Genomic DNA, 20,281 nt, shown 5'->3' with positions numbered 1-20,281 from the left:
CGCACGCTCGCACACTCGCCTGCCCGCCAAGCTACTTCATACGGCCCTTGTTGTGTACCATTCGCTCCTCCATTTAATATATTCCTGCCATCTAGCGACGATGTGCATCAAATATTTATCTGCATACGTTTACGTACGTACATATGCACGCGTTTCCCTGACGTTGTGTTTCAATTTCACTTTCCGTTCTATCTACTTGGAACTCTTGTTACTTTTTTCGATATTAGATCCAATTTTCTCCAGTTTTTCCAAATTTCTCAAAACCCATAGCAATGCGTAACATTAATTTACAATGCACGTGTACACGCAAATGCGCGCACGCGCGCGAACCTACGCACCACACACCATGCGTAACAAAATCTTACTTTAGGGGAAACAGAAAAATAGAATATTACATATTTTCTAATCGTACAATGTAATTTAATTTCATCGATACATTCACTGTTCTACATTAAACTCCCTTCCCTTCTTATAATTATTTAATGGGTCGCATATGCTTGATACTAACTGGTAAATTGCATTAGATGTAATCTGAACGTATTGGTGGCAAGTAATCTCTTTTTCCATCTTTCATTTCTTGTTTACGTACTTTGTCCATAAGTTCTACCCGTTTTCTCCTTTTTAGTCCATATAAACATTCCACTAGGTCATCGTCTAAATCTTTACATTTTTCCTGCGACTTCCACACACCATAGGCATCTGTGCACTTTGCAAGGCGTATCGCAAATACATTGCAGATCTGATGATGCTGTTTGGAACGAATAGTATTTAATGGTGATATCGATTCGTGATGCAGAAATGGTGTTGCTGTCTGATTCATAGTTCTGAAATTAACAAAAATTTCACTTCAAGCTTACAATTACATGAATATAACAAACATATTCCTATTAATACGTCAAACTAATGGTTTAGACAAAAACCGGGTGTAGAGGAAATTAAACGGATTTAGATCAATTACGTGTCTATATATCCATAGTATTAAAGGTAAATGCATTTCGCTTAACCTAATAGTTATAATAATCGCTTTTGGGATATATTTCACTGTCTGTTTTGCAGGAACACTGAACACTATAGAAATTCAACATGATTCTATTACCTAAAAACATCTTTAAAATAATTTAAAATTGCGACAAATGGCGTTTCAATTACTTACTAATCAGATTTACGTAATATTTTGAGTACGAACAACTGTATTGTTGACATCGACTACTGACCAAGCCTGAAGTATCTTCACCAATGACGCGCATTGCGATACGGACAAAGTGATTTTACCTTCAATGAACCATCGTTAGCAGCGTGGCATGGTCTAGTAATATATTGCGACGTTACGAAACAGTTGATATTATCTCCTATTGGCTAAGAACCAGATAATTTCTTGCGACTAGACACGTAGAAACCAAAACCTTAAAGTAGAGCTCGGTATTAACTGGACAAGATAGATGCACAGCATTTTTGTAGACTGCTCTGAAATATGCTGTAGGAGGGATTTAACAAATGGGATCCGCTAGAACCTGTCTCTTTTTACTGAATTCCGATCGACTCAAGTTTGTCCCCTCTTATATTTTTTCAGTGTATACCTCTTAATATTCTATTTTCCTGTATTAGGGTATTATAATGATGTGCAACAATATGATAAAAATTAGAATAGATATAATGAATAAATAATGAGAAGAAAAGGAAATGGTACCCGAGATATTGAACATAGTACTTTAATTTGTTTACACAGTAAAATTAAATCTCACAAAATTTCACATAATCTTCATATTACAAGTTCATTAAAGCAATGATTTCTATAATAAAAATTCGGCTATATCTTTCTGCAAACGAGTTATTTGTAATTTTTCTTGAATTTTCTCATGTAAAACACAGTATAGCAAATTATATGTTCGTTTTGAATCTGAGACAAACAGTTTACAACCGTAACATAAATGAGCTTCGACTAAATCTGATTGCACAGATTCTGTATTATGTGAAATATCTGTACCACTGTCACAGTGACAATGCTTCTTTAACGATCCATTTATTTCTTGTACTTGTTCATTATTTGGTTCACTGTGAAGATCGAGCAAACTAGATGCTGTACTTATCAGAGGATCTACGCATGTTGATACCAATTGGGAAAATATTCTTGCTTGAACGACCGAAAGTTGTTCTTGCGAGTTAGTAGAATTTAGAGTCAATTCACAAAGTATGCAGGTATTGTTCAAGGCAGATACATTATTGACAACATCGGTGCTCCCATGGCTGTTTACATTATGCGTTTTCTCTATCTTTGTTGCTAATTTTTCACTGGTGCGATATATGGTAGATACAGTACCATTAAGATTAGAATCTAATTGACAAACAAAGTTTTTTGTAATGGTTCGTATAGAAATAGGCTGTAATTGATTATACATTTTAGAAGTAAAAATTGGAGTTAAGTTATGACACTTCAAATAGCCTTCTATGTCATCCTGTGTAAAATCTCTGAGCGGTCTAAGCAATGTTATATCGTTGGATCTTGTATCGGAAAAAGAAACATTTTGTGGCACCTGAGAACCTCTTCCCGTTGATACGTCTTCAAGTACTTTTATCGCAAGATCAATGGAAGTATCGGCAACAAAAACTTTATTACAGTTCAGCTTGCGAGCTGCCGATACATATAGTTTTCTTTTCAATTGCCTCAATAATTCATCCTTTGCTGTTTCACTTTCCATACCATGGAACACTTCTCTTATAAATTCATCGTCACGAGTTGTATTTGCTCGTGGGCCATCTGTGTTCTGAATCTCTTCGCAATGAATATCATTAGTAAAAGTTGTCAAATAAGTTACATACATTGTCATTTTTAGATTATCTGCTTCTTTAATCAATCCATTTCGAACACATTTCCTTTCTTCCAATGACAACCCTTTAACCATGCCATCTATAGATAAATATGAAAGAATAAATAACAATTGGTTAAATTTGTCTATAGTTATTATTTTATATAGAAGTTGTTACAAATTTAAACATTAATATTACCATCTATATACAATAGTTTACACTTAAATCGGAGTCTTTTAGAAGCCAATTCATTTGCATTATCTTTTATAAGTTGCACAAGTGCTGTTGAATTTGCTTTCCCTGAGTGAGCAATAAGTACCGAATCGGTTGGGTGCATTGATTTCGACTTCCCTAAAGTTGCTTTAAATTTATGCATTAATACAGATACGAAACATGCTTTGCAATAACCACATTTGCTCCTGGATAAAATTTGTATTTCTTTGAATTCACACTTTGCGCAAAGTAATTTAGCGTTTGTCGCACATATAGAAACAGTATCGTTACTAGTACCAGTTATCCTATACAAAATGAAAAACAATAATAACACGCATATAGAGAGACATATGAATAATGAGAAAACCAGACACTCACGCATTTTGTATTGTTTGATTCGTTTCACACGTATCACACTCAATCGAGTTTAATGTACACATTGTTTTTTTCTTTGTTTGACCGTGTTGTGTCTATGTTTTATTACAAATTTTATTGCTAAGAAACATTAAAGGTAGAAATTTTCTAAAATTTCGAATTAATAGTGGTTAATTGCAGGTTATGAAAGTATACATTCTACTGATGGTGAAAACTGACAGAAATTCTGTCCTCACGAATACGTACTTTATTTATTGTACTAATTATGCCACAATTAATGTTTTCCGGCGAACCTACTTTACCCTGCATTGTGAAAATACATATGTAAATTTTAATCAATTCTATTGCAAAGTACAAAATACAACTACTACACGTTTCACGTTCTTCTAATTCCTTCGTTCAAGAATATATCACGACCACGAATCTGGATCGCATCCGCAGCTTGCTAAGCAATCGAAGATGAAAACAGAAATTGCTTTGCTCTAATTGGCTGATGATTTAATATAAAACAGGATTCACTGCGAAAGGAAACGCTTTCTTGGATGCAGGAGGGACGTGTAGAAGTTGGATGCAACTAGAGCACATACGTACAGTAATCACATTTGTAGTCAATGTGGCTTTTGATTCATGAAATGGTCAAAGAATTGCTTTATTCTGACTGACGATTCATAACTGAACAGCGTTGCCTTCATAAGTTTAAGGCAACAATGAAAGGAAACGATGAGCGAGCAGCAGAGTACATCAGATGTAAAGTAAGCTCTAGCTAATCAGAGTAAAGTAATTTCTACTCTTATTCTTGCTAATGGAGCGAGCTGTGACCAGAGAGAGAGAGAGAGAGAGAGAGAGATTTGCACCTTCTCCATCTTCTTTCACAAACGTGAAATTCAAACAAGTGAGTTCAACATTAAAGTCAGAAAATCTAACGTGAGATTATTTATTAATTTTGAGGTTTACGTAATTCGAAGATGACATTTTAATAGTTTACAGTTTTAAAAAATTTCCTGATTCCCTTACGTAATGCATATGCGTATACGAATGTACACACATGTACATGCATACTGGAGTGTCCTCTTGTAGAAATTGTATTTGTCATTCCACGGAATAGTGTCATTGTTAATCGAACTTACATCGTTATTCGTTATTAATGTGTATTTAAAACGTTTCGTTAAGTTCATCGCTTGTAATTAATGTTTAAATGTATTGAACATAAGCAAGCCTTTATGTTTACGATTATCGGTCGAAAACATAAAGGTTATATGAATAAATAGTAAACATAAGTTACATACAACGTACAAGTAATAGGAGGATATCGGTCATTGTCTTTTAGATTACGAGTAATCGAAAGAGTTTAATAAAAATGATGAGTGTCCTACCGGTGGTAAATGCTCTTTCTAGGTAATACTTAATAATGATTCATAAATAATATTTTCAATTAGTTATCAGATATTTTGAATATCGTAATTACAATGACTTATTGTTGCAGACTATCTCTGCGTTCGTTGTCGATCGTTAATCCACGTAATATTTCAATGTACATGTATCCATTACATTTTCAAGTCACTAATGTACTATTGTAAGTACTCTCTAATGGTCTCTATTTAGAAAATTGATTCTATAAAGTGTTGCTGGCTGCATCAATTTCATTTTGTAGAGGACAACCGATAAAAAAAAAAAGGAAACTGGATCCTGCTATTGTTAGAGCCAGAGAAGAGAGGAAGAAAAGAAAATTAGAGAAGCAAATTAGACGTTTAGAAAAAAGTGCTAAACAAATGAAACCAATTTTTGAGATCGAATCATCGATTAACTTGGCAGAGCAAAAAGAGTATGGTATATGATGCATTATTCCCTACTTTTCATTGCTTGCATAATCATGTGTTGTTACATGTTTGTTACAGGGAACGGTATCGTACATCGACGACAACATCTCCTCAAGAATTAGAGAAAAGATTGTTATTGGAAAAAGAATGGGCAAGATATAAACAAGACCAGTGGTTAAAGGATGTGTGTGTTTTACAATCTGTCATGATTTCTCAGGAAAGAGCTTTGGCAGAATTGAGAATTGTATCCGAGTATCTTTATGAGAAAGCAATAGAAGTAAACATCGCTTAAGTATTCTAATATCAAACTGTTGAGGGAAATTGGATTTGATCGTGTTTAGAAGTTGATGTCAAATGATTTTACAAATGGTTGTATTGAAATTTTTCTATGAATTATATTTTGCTTTTAGTTTGATGAATCGTTTCTACCATACAGAGCAAGTGGACCAGTGAATACTCCACCGATACGGAATTATGAGAGCCCCGACGGTGTATATACAGATATTACAATGAAATACGAAGGAGAAACCTAATGAAATCGAATCGATAATACAAATAAAGCATCGTGACCTGCAAAGAACATGTGTTTTGTGTGCGTGTACTGAATAAAAGCCTGCCTACTTGAAGAACCCATAATTAATCTGTCTGTTTAATTACTTTTAGTACGAAAAATATAGCTAATAATAAATTTCTCTAATAACAAAAGAGAGCGATTTTGAATTTGAAATGTGTCAGGGAAATAAAATACAGTGGACAAGTCGATTCTTGATAGCGATCAGTCAATCTCTGATAGGAACGTGATCGATTATCGATGTATATTCGAGTTTTAGTTTTCTTTTGCACAAAGGACAGGTGTCGCTGATCTTGAGGCACCGACGTAAACAGCCAATGTGAAAAAGATGGTTACAGGGCGTTATTCTCGCTTTGACCATATTACAGAGACACACAGCGCATACATCATCGAAGTGAAGAATTTCGTCAGGTGTCGCTTTCCTGTAGTAATTTAAAAATTGATGTTCACGTCGTAGTAGAGGTGCAAATGTTTGTAAGAGCTCCTTTGATCGTAGATAAATATTCGCGTAACTTGCAACTATCAGAAATCTCCAGGATATTGTCGGTAGAAGAAACAATATATGGAGTACAGAGGCGACGATGGTAAATGACCTCAATAATACCGGGGCATAAAGTTCTTCCATGTTCTCGAAAACTTCGACACGAAAAAATTTGAAAATCGACGGAAACATGTCGGCGAAGATTTTTTCTGTCGCTGAATAATAAATCCACGTTATCATGGTGTAAAATGTTGATGGCCTGCAAGAAGAATAGGTGTCGAACGGCTGTACTGAATTGGTGTGTCCTTTTCCGGTTTCTCCTTATCTCGTTACAATCGTTCGAATAGTATATGTATACTTGTATTATATGTACACTACTGTATACAGTTTATACAGAGAGTGTTTCAGTTAATTCGATCACCTCGAACTACGCAACCTGATATGATATAAATAGTGGAATATGAAATTTGAAATATGCAAACAGCATTTCTAATTTTTTTTACTTGGTTAACTATTTATTATGGGTAGAATGTACAAAGATCGACACATTTTTATTAGAAATTTCACAATAAACAGTCGATGGTTAATAGTATACAAAATCGGTCATACCAGTTAAAACGGACAAACATAAACGGACCCAAAAAAAGGATACACGTACAGAGATATACATACATACAGCTTATCAAATGTGCTCGTTTACGCGATTTAAATTCCGTGTCTTGAAATTTTTATAAAGTCTACCGTTAAGTCTATCATTATCCGAGATGACCAAGTTAACTGAAGCATCTTGTATACAAATGTACCATGTATGAATACTAAACATCTTACACACGTCACTTATTTACCTATAATTATGAAGACCCTGTTCCAGAGCAAACACGAGGAGCATGAACGTTAACGTCACGACGAATGTAACCGCTTTGGTCCATTCTAGTACTATTTTCGTAGCAGACATAGCTAAATGTTTAATTTTTGATCTTTCGGTGAGAGTGATGTATGGCGACCAATCTTCTTTCTCGATCAATTCCTTAATGTAGCTTACACAGTAAGTGATCACGTTATAAAACATCAATGTGTAAAGACATGTCATTTCGGGCTTGGGCAGCAATAATAAATCGGCCATTTTCAGAAATAGAATTTGATTGGTCATCACCGAAATGTTTTTCATTTGTAGAAAAACAGTTTCTGCCCGATCGATCCGTTCGTAAAGGACCTTTAACAGTTTGCCAAAATGCTGCCACATCGTTTTCATTTACTTCTATACACAAGTATACGTGTACGTTTTACCGTTTACATAAAAGGTAAGCAAGCAGTTTCGTAGTTGGATCAATTTCTCTGTTGCGATCAGATATACATTTATTTTTCGCGTGCAAACACCTTCTCTCTTTCTTTCTTTCTTTCTTTCTTTATTTCATCCTTCCTTTCTTTCTTTCTCCTTGTTAGACTTTATCTTCCTGAAACGTAAATGATGTTTAATAACATCGTTCTTATGATCAGTCCTATGACCCTATGGTTCACTAAGTATATTGTTACGCGAGTAATGTTGACAAGCTGATTTATGGATGCTATTAATAGTCAATGAATGGGACGTGTTTGTTTTTCTTAACGCTCAACCGAGAAGATTTACATATTAATAGACGATGTCGAGAAAATTCACTGAAATTGGAAAGGACATGTTCAGAAGAATGTTTACAAAATTGTTTAGACATAGCTGGACACAAACGAGAATTTTGCATGGCTTGGAGGCACCAGGTATGCGTTGCCTGTTCCTGGGTCAATTTATGCCTCTTCCTTCTTCTCCTCTTCCCTTCGTACGACCATATGTCTCTCTCTCTCTTACACTCACACTCTCGCTCATCTGTCCATCTTTCCATCTAATCTGTCCATCTCTTTTTCTACCCCTTTCTCTCGCATGCTCCCTCATTTGCCGTTTCTGCCCCCGCCCCCCCTCTTACCCTCCTATCTTTTGATCATTTCCCTATAAAACAAAGCGCACTTCGCCTCAATGGCACATTCAACGTCTCTCCGCGATTTTACTCATTCGCATTCTAGTATTTTCACGATCTCGTGTTTATTTAACGTACACACTTTCCATTACTTGTTCTATTAAAACTCTACTTGGAATTTATTTAGGGTGAGCACCAGTGGTATACGACTGCATTGTATACCATATCAAAATGTTTATTCATTATGCGTTTGTTTTCTATCGACACCAACGCTGACTCACTTTTGTCGCTGTGTTCCTTTGTTTCTCATATTTGTCTTATTTTTATTATGCACCGATGGAACAAGGTCGTCGTATTTACGGTCGAGTTTCAAACGGTAAAGCGGTGGCACAAGAGAAGCTATAGGCTAAGAGAGGTAGGAGAAAAGTGACGATGAAAAGGGAAATGGAAGCGTAAGGAATAAACTGACGTGCAAAGAAGAACAAGAGATAATTTTAGAGGATAGTATTTGAAGCTGTTGTTTTCAATATTTAAGCACGGAACATAGATTTGCAATTAAGTTAGATTACCAAATTGACTGTTTGTACGAGCAGGAGTAATCGTTTCGGACGAACTTTCTAGGTGATAATACGGTGGATTTTATTGTAATTGATAGCGTGCTGTTTCTTTGCGTTATAATGATACTTATTACACCATTAAGTATAGTGTATTCTGTGCGCTATTACAAATATTAGTTGGTAAAGAATAATATATCGGCAGAAAGAAAACTGCCAAAAAAGGTAAATTTAGAGAAAACGGAAATACATGTACGGACAAAGATTTCTAAACATCTAGGTACATACATATAAACAATGTATATGTTATCTAAATATTCTGCAGAGTGAACAGGTGATAAGTAAAGAAGGGCAAATATGCTGAAAGAGAACCTGGCATTGATCGGAACCAACGCAAATTCTTTTGCTATTCTTAGTACATATGAGAAAACCAGAAGAAGCTGACACGAGCGTGGCTGCGACTGTTGCTATTTTCTTCCGACCGAAGAACCGAGCGACTACTAACTTTCGCATTTCCTCTTTCCACGCGCAAACTCAAAATATTTCAATTGCAGTATTTTCATAACTTGAAATATTCGATTATGTCGTTTTTCTTTGGTAATTGTATCAAATGTTGATTTCCGTAATTTTCTAGGAAAATGTTGTCAGGTTAAGTGGAAAGAAACTAGTTTGCGACCTGTTACTTGAGGGTAATGAACGCGACGTAAAGAAATGCAATTGCGAGAATACAAATGACTGGACGTTTACGCGAGAGATAGAGACCAGGATTGCCACGATTACCAAGACTGCTAAGACTGTCGAGACTGCCAAAATGTTGCGCGTTCGCACCCGTATTCACATATATATTGCAGCTCACGGTTCACGGCTCGCAGCTCGCAGCATCAACACTCGACCTGTTCAGCCCTGCGATCGAAATACTTCGGTTTGCTGCCGGCATTTGCAAATTTTCCCGCTAGATCTAAACACAACACGAAAGCTCATCGACTCGTAATAATGTAGGCAACACCAACAGGGTGCCACCGAACGGCAAAGTGTTAATGCTCGCGTATTGACCGCATACATATTACTTATTAAGGTATCATGCATCACGCATCGCATATCACGCATCCAATCCACGCGCACAGTAATTGTTTGGTACGCGAGTGTAGTCACGGCTCGTGAAATCTACACACTGTCCGTAGAACGATACGCGACAATGAGACTAGAGTAACACGGTAAAATGAAATAAGGGACAGTTGTATCATGAAACGACAAAAGGTCGAAGAGCAAGAAGAAAATTGTTTCCTTGGTTCTGCATAGCTATCGATAAATTGCTTGGCAGTAGTCTTTGTACTCGGAATTATCAAATTCCTCGAGGCACGAGTACTATCTGTCTCGCCGTTCCAATCCCAACTTCTGCGTATCGCCTCGTGCGTTTCAAATCGTGCAAACATATTCTATACTGTATACGTATGTAAAAACGAACGCATCAGGTACCAAAATTGAGGCGTTTTCCATTCCCTGCGCGATACCACCGTACAAGTATTAAATAATATGATCGATCACATATGCGTGAAGAAACGAACGATACGGGTGAATCGGTAGAGATTGCGAGTATTAGTTGCTTGATTTTATATAAACCGAATTGATACGGGAGTCTGCTGTTCACGAAAGATCTTTGTCGTAGCGTGGTGGTGGTGGGGGGAAGGGGGGGGGGGGTCGCAATTGAGCCATCGGCATCGGTTTTTACACCATGATTCCATAAATACCACAAATACACACGTGTATGGCACGTACATTTGTGTCTACGCATAAAGCAGCTGAAAATCCAGATGAATTCGAAACGAGTGAAAAATGTTGTACAAAAATCCGTCTCGTACCACAACTACCGACACCGTTTTTTACACTAAGCTGCATCGATACTTTTCAAGTTTCTATTTAAATTTTGTTGCAGATTCAGGAAGCGAAATGACAGCCATTCAAACGATGTCTATAGCCGCGCTGATACTTGTTGCGCTCGTGTAAGAATTCTTTATATTGAAATTTATTGGTTACCTCAATGATAAACTTTGTAATTTCTATGTACGTAAAATCGGAATCGGATTCGAAACTTTCGTTGTCGCTTAGTTTTAGTCCTTGGAGGATACGAATAGTCTCGAATTGATTTAAAAGAAGTTCACTTGACAAATCATTCACGATGCTTGCATTATGCTTAAGCAGGTTTGATAAATGTTTCGGACATCCACCAATCAAATTAAGGAAACCTAACTATTGCGAAACTTGCGACGATTCATGCAACAAATGCGAGTTTGGTGTGACCACGTTACCATCTTGCGGTCTAGTATGTGCACAGGTTAGCGAATTATCGAATCGAATCGAAACACTGCCCGGATTCGTGTCATCGGCTACAGCTGCTCACGTTGCGAATGATATCTGTTCTTGCAGGGTCCCGACGACGTGTGTGGAGGACCAAACGACGAATGGGGTATTTGCGGTGACGGTATGTATTGTTATTGTAATAAATGCCACGGTTGCAGCGCGAAAGGACTCAAATGTAAAGAAGCAAAACCAGACGATAATTGTAAAATTCCGCACAAACACCAACGACACATTTTATTTCCATAAGTTTCTAAGAAACAACGTTACACGAAAAGGTTGCTTCATCATGTAAACAAAAAAAAAGAAACAAACGACTGGTTAACAGTTAAGGAACTTGTAAAATTGCACTACTTTGTTTGAATTGTAATCAACCGATAAATTAATCGAGTCGGATAGAATTGCTAGTTAATAAAAGCCGAGTGAGCAAATAACTCTCGATTTCATCTGTTTCGAGTTATCAGAAACAAAAGATATACGGAACTCTGCGTAAATCTACAGAAATCTACGGAAATCTTCGGTAATCTACAATTATGTACAAAAATCTGCGAAAATCTGTAGCAATCTACAGAAAAATGTGGAAATATATGGAACTATACAGAAATATATAGATTTATGTGTTAATGTTGTATAGATATTTCTACGTTTGAACCGTGATTCGAACTTGAAACTCGATGTAGAAACCATCGAAAGCTTGATCTACCAGCTACTGAATTCAGAATACAGGGATAGCTACATGACACAAAGCGTTGCGTATCGAATTCCACACCGACCTGCTAGCTACATGCCACAAGTATGTAGGTTTATTATACCTGTTTGTGCTGAGTTGCGAATCAGTCTCACACAATTGCTCGACTATGCTCGACGATGCATGTAGCAGCCATTACAATTGTGACTCATCGCAAAAAACTAAGTGACAAACATCTCACGCATCGTCGTAGGCTAATTCATTGAATTGAATGGAGCAAACACCGATTAATGGATGGATAAACGACTGGTGAAAGATAGCGAAGGAAATGGTAAGAAATGAGGAAAGGGTAAGTAGGGAAAAGAAGGCTAATTGGAGATTCGCGAAGATCATGGCGTGAGTGCGCGCACACCTCTCTCTGTTGTGTGTGTGTGTGTGTGGGCCCATGCGTGCAAGCGAGTGAGTGAGTGAGTGAGAGAGAGAGAGAGAGAGAGAGAGAGAGAGAGAGAGAGAGAGAGAGAGAGAGAGAGAGAGAGAGAGATCTTGAATTATTAAATTGCATTTATCCAATAGATACATTTATTATTGACTAGTCCAACTACAGGTCGCAATATTTTCTACTTCGACGGAAGCAATCTTATTAAATAAACGTAACAAAACCAAATTTAAGCCGATATCTGGATTCATTTTGTCACTTCGAAGAGCGTTTATCGACATGTACTTTTCAGTTTCAGCAAAATCAAATGTTTTGCAAACAATTTCCTAGTATACACTGTAATTGTAATTCTTTAATAAACGAATGGAGAAAAGGATCAGATCGTCTGCTGTTATTCAGATATTTTTATTCCTACAGAAGAAATATTGTCTTTCGGAGTACTCGTATGTACGCGTGTTGCATTACAATTTGCATGAACGTAAAGAAAAGGAAACAACCCGAACGCGGTATAGAACGAATGCTAGAAACGTTCTCAAGTTATGCGTATCATTTGTAACGTATAAATTATTATATGTACCTCATAGATTCACAATGACGACACAAATATTGAAAGAAAACACCATTTATCCGATGTAAGGAGGTACCTTCTTCGAGGAAACGTATCGAACTCGACCGTACTGCACTATGGTTAAAAATTAACTGGTTACTTCGTCGAATATTTTTGCACCAGCAGTTAGCGGTAGCAGTGTCAATGTCGTTGCCAAACGTCGTCATTACCGACCACCAAGGCTATTTCAATTATTTCTCGATAACTATGGATTCATTCGTTCCAAGGAGATCACTGTCGATAAAATCGTATCGCAAGCAGTGCAGAGAAAGCAAAGGAGAAGAACGATTGTAACGATTCCAAATATGCAAAATCGCAAACGAGTCGACGAAAGAAACAAATACCACTACGTTTCAGAATTGATCGAAACTAATAGATACTAATAATAGCAATAATAATAATAATAATAACAACAACAACATATTACTAGTTACATAGTAACTATAGTAAGTAGTGAGTTTCATCGATTTCCGTGGATTAGTTTATTTAAGCGTACATAGAAGCGATTCTGAAAATTTCTCAACAATTCTAATGAATATCCAATGAGCATTGAAATTTGTTTACCGGAGCGATTATTCGCTAAACACGTATTCCTTTGAAACTGTCAACTGTGAACGCGAAAAAACCAGACACATCGATACCGTGTAAGTAAAGAGACGAGTTATTGAAAATGACAAGGCCAACTGTAACATTACGTTAGTGTTCGTTTTCTTTTAATAGTTTCCTGGTTTTAAAGCCACGGAAACCTGCTTGAATTCGAGTCGCAGCCAGTCGGGCTGCTTCTTGTCTCTTCCGTACTAGAAAACCACGCACTCCGGCTTGAATTTTCGTCGCGGACTTCTCTTCCAACGACACGTTCTCTATACTTCCTTTCTTCAAAATCGAGGACTCTCCTATTTCTTTAACACGTTCATTCTGTGTTTGTCCATATCCACACTCATGACCAATCATATTCGACGGTTGCAAATTTACGTCCATCAGAGATTCCTTGATCCGCTTTCGGACTCGATAACCCCGAAAATTCGCCTGAATTTTCGTTGCCGCTACACTCGCTTTCGTTGACTCCTCGTTACTACCTTCTTGCAGCATGACGAATCGGGTTTCTCTGTTCTTCAGCCAAACCGTGACTTAATTGTTTCTAGATCCGTCGCATTTTCGGGAACGACACATCACCTTTTCAAGCTTCACGTATAGAAATTACAAGAGTTCTCTTGTTTCCGTTTCTGATTTTGCTGCTGCTCTTGCCCTTGCGAGTGTTCCGTTTAAACTGTACACGCGTACTCACGGTTTTATACGCGCGCGCGCGTTTTTCTGTCTGCGGCGTACGCGCGCGCTTGTTTTGACGCGATTAAAAACCCGTAGAGTATTCGTTCGAACAAAAATGATGCTAGGTATTATTACGGACATGTAACGTAATTAACCAATGAAAACAGTACTGCTACAGCTGCTCTGCTGTTGCTGCTAATTCTACTACTACTACTGCTACTACTACTACTACTACTACTACTACTACTACTACTACTACTATTACTACTACTACTACTACTACTACTACTACTATTACTAGAGTTCTAGCTATATCTGGAATGAGCGTCTTGTTCAAGCATGTGTGTCCACAAACACGCTACTATTCGATACTGTTCGAGCACGATAATCGCGTAACTCGCCACTCGCCATCGAAAACGCGCATGCGTTTTAAGTCGACTTTACGTCAGGTTCATCGCGCAAACTTGCTCGTTTCTTTGTCTTCTATGAGATACAAGGATTTACACTTGGTCATTTAATCTTACACGAACATTTTGCGGTTAAGATTTCGAATATTTTTGTCGCACTAATCATGTTATCGAAATCCTGGTATCACATCACTGCAACATAGTAATAATATGATAATAAAGTAATAACTTGTCTCAATGTATAGCTCTTGTAAATAATATTTCTAACACAGATACGAAATGTTTTCATAAGCAAGAAAAGTCTTCCAACAAACAGGCTGCTCTTTACTTAAGTTTCTCGAGCGCTCCCGCTTCTCCCAACTTCCGAATTGAAACACGTTTCAAAGTGAAATTTTAATTTGACGCGTACCTACTTTAAAACAACGTTATCCAGTAGCAATAGCTCGTGTTCCTCTTCTTCTTCGTCATCGGTTAAAATTTCTTCTATGAGGATAGACTTTGACGTTTTATCGAGAGCCAACGGTTCTCGGATATCATCGATGTCGGCATTGGTACGTTCTCCCGCAAAACTGTCAGCGTTGGATTTATCCATATCCCGGAAGTCATGTTTTATACAGGACGAAAGATCAACAGATGTTTTTGACCAGTTCAAAGCATCTCCATTCAACTGTAAGTTCTTGGGGAAATCAAAGGTTAACAATACACACGTTTCAGGGGATTTTAAATCAAACGACATGGTGTTGGGTTTAAGAGAAAGTAATGGTTTTTTGGCATCGTCGTGTACGCGTTCTAACGCATTCATCGACAACGTTCCATCACTTGAAATTTCCAATTCAGGCAACGGCAACGGCAACGAATCGTGAAATTCTCCCGTATGTCTGAACTTGTCAGAAATATATGATTCATATTTTTCAAGAATCTGCTCATTAATCGATGACCCTTCTTCGCTTTTCATCTTTGATACATATGCATCGGAATCTCTACATTTACCGTCTTCGCAGTATTGATCGTTCGAAATGGCAACGTTTTCTCCATTTCTATTCTAGAAAAGACAAAAGGGAAGGGAAGTCGGGTAAACATTCAAATATTCGGTTTAAATGTGACAGGTAATAATTCGTCTGCTTACTAGAACTACGGAGGCATCTTGGCTACTTTGTCCTTCGTTTCGTTCTTGGTCAGATCTGTTTGAAACTCGACGTCGATACAGAAATTCGCGTACACCTTTTTGGAAAAAAATATCATGTTCAAAAAATCCTATCTGTACGCGCATACTCTCTGCATTTAAGTACAACACCCACTACGTAGAGTAAACAGCAAGTAGTAGATAATAAATGTTACATGTTAAATGATAATACATATGTATATGCATGCATGCATACTGTATACTACTACTTACGCAACTGAATGACTTTAATAGCCGCATCAAACTGATTGTTTCGTGAATTTGAATCAATTATCGGTTCGTTCGATTGTTCAGACTCATTTTGATTTTTGGAAACGCCCGATCTCGAACAATTGGACACTGCTCTATACTCGCATAGAGTATCGGATTTTACATCGAAACAGTTTGTAGCTTCCAAGGTATTTGCTGTTTCTTCGAGTCTCAAAGTTCCAACGATCATATTTTCTATCAGTTCTCTAGCAATATCTTCTTCTATGTTAGAAGAGTCTCTTCTACTTTCGTGGCGATTGGCTACGCGCTCTTGTTCACTCTGAAAATGGTTATTTTTCGACAAAGATCTTTCTTCGATCGCGGCTTTCCTCTCTGAGAGAATGGTATCGAACGACGAAAATATTGTGTTAGTTTCAGAAACTTTATTGCAATCGATCTCCTTCTCCGATCTATTCTCAGAGTTTCCCGAATCGTTTCTTTTTTCGAGAGACGATATTGGCGACTCTCGGAATGAATCAAAGTTCAATCCGGGCACGTAAGGTTCCGCAACTATACCCGGCGAGTAGTACTGTTCGCGCGTGCGGCCGTCGAACGTTGGCTCTTCCTCAGTTTCCGTCACCGCATATTCACGATATTCTCGATTCGCAACAATCGAGTCTTTCCTTGCGGCGTATTCCGCACAAGTACACGCACCTTTGGCTCGCATCGTGCAAAATGCTGCATGACAATTAACTGTGCTATCGCGATGTGTTTCTACTCGTATACTCTCGTCTCGTACATTCTTCTCCATGCTCTTTTCGCTTTCCACCTCCTCTTGAATATTATTCAGATCGTAGCACGCAATCGTTCGATCAGCGACGTCTTTTATATCGCGTAAAAGGAACGCTTCCATTGGGTGTACAACGTATTCTCCGAACGGATTTATCTGCTGTTCAAGTCCCAGCATTTCTCTCGCGCGAGAGGCGTCGTCGATCGATCCGATCCGAAAAGTATCCTTGTCGGTTCGAAGGCCTGTATCTTTATCCGGTATAATCACAATGGTTACCGATTCAGGTATTTCGCAAGGCGAACCTTCCGTGAGCACGTAACAATTCGAATCTACATCTTTCGAGAAATCGATCGACACTTGGTGCCGACCGTCGCAGGCATCGAACGCAGCACGCTGGTGTCTTGACCTATCGTTGCCCATGCCTGTCGTTTCCATCTCCACGGTCACATCATCGGCTTCGTTCTCTAAGCTTGCATTTGCCGATGTCGCTGTCGAATTTTCAGTTAAATTAAAGTTGTCGCTTCCCAATGGATCGCTATACAAGTTATACGGTGAATCTTGTTTTACGCGTGCAATATGCAACATTTCAGCATTTACGATCGAATCTACGTTATTTCCAAATGAAACTTTCGATCTTTCCGATTCCGAATTCGATACGTAATCTATCGAACACGACGTTACAGACTTGCGACCGTCGTCGGCTATCAACACAGTTTCCGACGAAATTAGCGTACTTTCGATACTTCTTTCTACCGCTTCGATTTCAATCAATTTGTTCTTCAGCTCGTCGTTCCCTACAGGGCGCATTTCCCGTTCTCCAATATTTCGCTGTTTCTCTCGGTTTTCGTTTCTACACTCGGCGTTCAATCGGTCAGACGATTTTGCCGACGTCTGTGAAACTTCACCGAAAACTGACTCCGCGTTTAAACTATCCTCCTTGAAGAGATTCGTTTCTAGATTCGTCGCCAAACCTGTGTCCTTCTTGGTTGCTCGATCGACGATCGTACCGTTCTGCTGCACGATTTCACATTTATTTGTGCCAGCAGTGTCACTCGAACTAGTAATTTCGCGATCGCAATCTCCTACCTCGAGCGTCTGCGTTTTGGAAACGGACGCATCCATCTCCGTATGCTTCTTTCCGTCACCGATATTCGAAACTTCGCTACCACTGTCGGAAACCTTCGACGGTCCTTGTTCGCTATCAATTACTTCCGATAGCTTCAACAAAACGGGTAAGGCCAAGTTGTCCTCCTCCTTGATCGGTTTCGACGCGTCGACCGATATGGGAGGTAAAATCACGTAGTTGGCATCATCTTCGGATCGCTCGGAAACATTTTCAGAGTATCTATAACCGGAGCACTGTCTCGTGATCACCGATGGAAAAATCACAGTTTCTTCGTTCTCCAAAGAATCTTTCCAATTTCTGACAACACCTGCTGTACCCTCGTATTCAAAAGATTCTCCAATCTCCCCGTTATCCTTTGACTCGGGATCGTCTGCTTCTGGTTTCAAGTTCGATTTCACGGCGAAACGACGTTCTTGATCTTCTTCTTCCTCCTCATCCTCCTTTTCTTCTTCTAGTTTCTTCCTTTGCTTTGGTTCGATTCTTTTTCCTCCGAACGATTCCCGTCGACCTTGAAGATTTTGTGGAATTCCAATCGATTTGTTGTCCGTTTCCATCGGCCGATCGCGACGTATTTCCTCCTTTCCAGAGTACCCCCTCAAGTAGCTTCCATAACCATTACTCCCGTTCGACGTTACGTTCACGAGCGAACGAGTTCTTCTCGTTAAGGCCGACGAGATGCTACCACCTTCTACGCTTACACGGTCCCGATCGTTTCTGGACAACAAAGCGCACACGTCTTCGATTTGTCCGACGCTTTTCTGTCGTTTCAGACATCGTACAGTTGCATCCTCAATGTCTTTAGACAAATTCTCGAATTGGCTTTTAGTCCCGTGTAACTCGTTCGAGCGGCGGTTACACGATCTTAATTGATTTTCTTTGAATCGTCGCCTACTATCTTTCGTAAGGTAAACATCTTCAACGGACAGAGATCGATGACATCGGCGTAGCGCGGTTGTTTTCGAAAGCCGCGTTGGTCGTTGTACCGGGTAACTACAAATGTCCTGTTCGGTCGAAATCTTAGATCTCTGGGCGCTTCTCGATATTGTTCCCTTGTTCGTCTTGTTACCTTTGTCTGCCTTGTTTTCGGAACCATGTTTTTTAAATACCTTCACCGTCTCGTTTATAGACCAACCGTTTGTATTCATTGTCGCTTCCTCCCCGTTTGCTCTTCTCCTCCTCCTTCTTCCTCGCGTTAGTAGTTTCGTCAATGTTGTCGACGATATCCCCATCGTTTCTTTAATCGCCGTTTCATGGATCGATTCGTTTGCTGTTTGATCGGGGTAACGACACCGATTCGAGCCACTGTCTGCTCGATGGTTGCCGCCATCGATCCAATCTACGAGCATACGACATTTTCCGTTCGAGGACGCGCGGTCAAGTGTCTTTCCGCGTCCGTTCTCCCGTAACTCGATCAGTTGCTCGAAATGATGCGCCGCGAAATTGTAAATATCCTCGGGTCGATGTCTCAAAATCTCTCTCGCGAGTCCTTCGATCGCAGGCGCGAGACCTCGTGGAACTCGAGGACCGATCACTAATCCCTTTTCCGACAAAGCCATCTTGCTTCGGTTCTCACAGTCTCGCATCCGCTTCCGTTCGTTTGTCTTTCATCGACTCAATATTTCAATATGTCCCGTTATCATCGCGATCTCGCCATTATGATACCGTTACGCGTATCTATTTATGTATAATGTATACACTTGGTATAGTAATACTAATATGACACCTGTGTAGTACGATAAAACATTCCATACAATGATTCAACATTCATTTCAGGGATCTCGTTCAACTTTATCCTACGGGCAAAAGTGAAAAATTAAATAAAGCACGCTCGCGTGAACCAGCAAGAAAACAATTCGAGCAAAGAAATCACAATAAGCACAAACTGTACGTACACCTCATCACCGTTCACGTGGAAAAGCAGCTGGAGAATCGATCGGCAACCAACAAATTATGTATTTACGCTTCACAGTCGTTTCTTCCTCTCTAAATTACATTGCTACTAGCAAAATCACGGAATTTCGTATATCGTTTGTTCACGATTACCAACAAAAGCGTTCGCGATCTTTCAACTTTGTTCATATATATCGGACGTTTCGGCGATCGTGTCGTCGAGCGAGGTGCGATCGTGACAACGGATACACAAACCTTGGTGCGGTACGGACGCGCAAAACCTCGTCCAATCGATCCGGCACCCCTGCTACCAACAACTTTATATCGCGTGTACTTACGCGCGTTACTCCCTTTCTCTCTTCGAACATAGAATATACTACTATCGCTACTTTTAAAACCCTTCCTTGTGCTTTTCTGTACCCATCACCCGTTCAAGCGGATTTATGTATAACTGCACCGTGTTCGAGTAATAATGTATCGGTATTCATATACAACCGGACGACGTCCGTGATGCGAACGAAAAAGATTACGGTTCAATTTAAAATCATACGTTACAGTGGACCCAGTAATAATACGGTACAA

The 20,281-nt window shown here is 38.9% G+C and overlaps 7 protein-coding genes across 10 annotated transcripts; 2 read left to right on the top strand and 5 right to left on the bottom strand.

The window, feature by feature from the left end:
* Positions 1–398: 398 nt before the first annotated feature.
* Nd-15 (NADH dehydrogenase (ubiquinone) 15 kDa subunit) lies at positions 399–1,340 on the bottom strand. The gene is made up of 2 exons (XM_078179537.1): positions 1,187–1,340; positions 399–824 (listed from the first exon to the last, which is right to left on the bottom strand). Exons 1-2 carry the CDS (start codon positions 1,201–1,203, stop codon positions 521–523), a joined length of 321 nt encoding a protein of 106 aa, XP_078035663.1. The 5' UTR covers positions 1,204–1,340; the 3' UTR covers positions 399–520.
* Positions 1,341–1,657: 317 nt separating this feature from the next.
* On the bottom strand, positions 1,658–3,537 carry Ctu2 (Cytosolic thiouridylase subunit 2). The gene is made up of 3 exons (XM_078179525.1): positions 3,397–3,537; positions 3,004–3,323; positions 1,658–2,905 (listed from the first exon to the last, which is right to left on the bottom strand). Exons 1-3 carry the CDS (start codon positions 3,456–3,458, stop codon positions 1,791–1,793), a joined length of 1,497 nt encoding a protein of 498 aa, XP_078035651.1. The 5' UTR covers positions 3,459–3,537; the 3' UTR covers positions 1,658–1,790.
* Positions 3,538–4,145: 608 nt separating this feature from the next.
* Positions 4,146–6,092, top strand: Mrpl40 (mitochondrial ribosomal protein L40). Of its 3 annotated transcripts, none has more exons than XR_013493961.1 (6): positions 4,146–4,285; positions 4,721–4,788; positions 4,877–4,966; positions 5,045–5,215; positions 5,289–5,579; positions 5,647–6,092. XR_013493961.1 is itself a non-coding variant. In XM_078179532.1 (6 exons), the coding sequence occupies exons 1-6, from the start codon at positions 4,196–4,198 to the stop codon at positions 5,741–5,743; spliced, it is 741 nt and encodes a 246-aa protein (XP_078035658.1). In that variant the 5' UTR covers positions 4,146–4,195; the 3' UTR covers positions 5,744–6,092. The 3 variants fall into 3 exon arrangements, 2 of the variants coding, with proteins under 2 accessions (XP_078035658.1, XP_078035659.1); XM_078179532.1 differs by having other exon boundaries at positions 5,289–5,487; positions 5,621–6,092; XM_078179533.1 differs by lacking the exon at positions 4,146–4,285 and having other exon boundaries at positions 4,647–4,788; positions 5,289–5,487; positions 5,621–6,092.
* LOC144469350 (uncharacterized) lies at positions 5,974–12,952 on the bottom strand. The gene is made up of 3 exons (XM_078179529.1): positions 12,819–12,952; positions 7,108–7,716; positions 5,974–6,521 (listed from the first exon to the last, which is right to left on the bottom strand). Exons 2-3 carry the CDS (start codon positions 7,512–7,514, stop codon positions 5,990–5,992), a joined length of 939 nt encoding a protein of 312 aa, XP_078035655.1. The 5' UTR covers positions 7,515–7,716; positions 12,819–12,952; the 3' UTR covers positions 5,974–5,989.
* On the top strand, positions 8,156–11,808 carry Qbp-1 (Queen brain-selective protein-1). The gene is made up of 4 exons (XM_078179536.1): positions 8,156–8,396; positions 10,696–10,762; positions 10,962–11,094; positions 11,187–11,808. Exons 2-4 carry the CDS (start codon positions 10,710–10,712, stop codon positions 11,364–11,366), a joined length of 366 nt encoding a protein of 121 aa, XP_078035662.1. The 5' UTR covers positions 8,156–8,396; positions 10,696–10,709; the 3' UTR covers positions 11,367–11,808.
* Positions 12,367–14,655, bottom strand: LOC144469354 (uncharacterized). The gene has a single exon (XM_078179535.1). The coding sequence runs from the start codon at positions 13,935–13,937 to the stop codon at positions 13,545–13,547; it is 393 nt and encodes a 130-aa protein (XP_078035661.1). The 5' UTR covers positions 13,938–14,655; the 3' UTR covers positions 12,367–13,544.
* On the bottom strand, positions 14,576–20,221 carry LOC144469345 (uncharacterized). Of its 2 annotated transcripts, none has more exons than XM_078179517.1 (5): positions 19,702–20,221; positions 15,918–19,602; positions 15,648–15,742; positions 14,931–15,563; positions 14,576–14,713 (listed from the first exon to the last, which is right to left on the bottom strand). In XM_078179517.1, exons 2-4 carry the CDS (start codon positions 19,390–19,392, stop codon positions 14,931–14,933), a joined length of 4,203 nt encoding a protein of 1,400 aa, XP_078035643.1. In that variant the 5' UTR covers positions 19,393–19,602; positions 19,702–20,221; the 3' UTR covers positions 14,576–14,713. The 2 variants fall into 2 exon arrangements, with proteins under 2 accessions (XP_078035643.1, XP_078035642.1); XM_078179516.1 differs by having other exon boundaries at positions 14,581–14,713; positions 14,935–15,563.
* Between the last annotated feature and the right edge of the window lie 60 nt (positions 20,222–20,281).

Source organism: Augochlora pura, chromosome 4, assembly GCF_028453695.1.
Source record: "Augochlora pura isolate Apur16 chromosome 4, APUR_v2.2.1, whole genome shotgun sequence".
NCBI classification, from domain to species: domain Eukaryota; kingdom Metazoa; phylum Arthropoda; class Insecta; order Hymenoptera; family Halictidae; genus Augochlora; species Augochlora pura.
The sequence above is the reverse complement of the archived record's forward strand: the minus strand, read 5'-3'. Positions and strand labels throughout refer to the sequence as shown.

Excerpts from the sequence above, each read along its gene's own strand:
- Qbp-1 (XM_078179536.1), top strand. The coding sequence starts at position 10,710 with ATGACAGCCATTCAAACGATGTCTATAGCCGCGCTGATACTTGTTGCG. Across the intron at positions 10,763-10,961 it reads CTGATACTTGTTGCGCTCGT|GTTTGATAAATGTTTCGGAC; the intron begins GTAAGAATTCTT and ends ATGCTTAAGCAG. Across the intron at positions 11,095-11,186 it reads GCGGTCTAGTATGTGCACAG|GGTCCCGACGACGTGTGTGG; the intron begins GTTAGCGAATTA and ends CTGTTCTTGCAG.
- LOC144469345 (XM_078179516.1), bottom strand. The coding sequence starts at position 19,392 with ATGCGAGACTGTGAGAACCGAAGCAAGATGGCTTTGTCGGAAAAGGGA. Across the intron at positions 15,564-15,647 it reads AAGATGCCTCCGTAGTTCTA|AATAGAAATGGAGAAAACGT; the intron begins GTAAGCAGACGA and ends TGTCTTTTCTAG. Across the intron at positions 14,714-14,934 it reads CTGGATAACGTTGTTTTAAA|TGATGTGATACCAGGATTTC; the intron begins GTAGGTACGCGT and ends ACTATGTTGCAG.
- Ctu2 (XM_078179525.1), bottom strand. The coding sequence starts at position 3,458 with ATGTGTACATTAAACTCGATTGAGTGTGATACGTGTGAAACGAATCAA. Across the intron at positions 3,324-3,396 it reads AATCAAACAATACAAAATGC|GATAACTGGTACTAGTAACG; the intron begins GTGAGTGTCTGG and ends CATTTTGTATAG. Across the intron at positions 2,906-3,003 it reads TAAACTATTGTATATAGATG|ATGGCATGGTTAAAGGGTTG; the intron begins GTAATATTAATG and ends ATTTATCTATAG.
- LOC144469350 (XM_078179529.1), bottom strand. The coding sequence starts at position 7,514 with ATGAAAACGATGTGGCAGCATTTTGGCAAACTGTTAAAGGTCCTTTAC. Across the intron at positions 6,522-7,107 it reads CAGGGTCTTCATAATTATAG|GCCATCAACATTTTACACCA; the intron begins GTAAATAAGTGA and ends TTCTTCTTGCAG.
- LOC144469354 (XM_078179535.1), bottom strand. The coding sequence starts at position 13,937 with ATGCTGCAAGAAGGTAGTAACGAGGAGTCAACGAAAGCGAGTGTAGCG.
- Mrpl40 (XM_078179532.1), top strand. The coding sequence starts at position 4,196 with ATGGAGCGAGCTGTGACCAGAGAGAGAGAGAGAGAGAGAGAGAGATTT. Across the intron at positions 4,789-4,876 it reads GTGGTAAATGCTCTTTCTAG|ACTATCTCTGCGTTCGTTGT; the intron begins GTAATACTTAAT and ends TTATTGTTGCAG. Across the intron at positions 5,216-5,288 it reads AACTTGGCAGAGCAAAAAGA|GGAACGGTATCGTACATCGA; the intron begins GTATGGTATATG and ends TGTTTGTTACAG.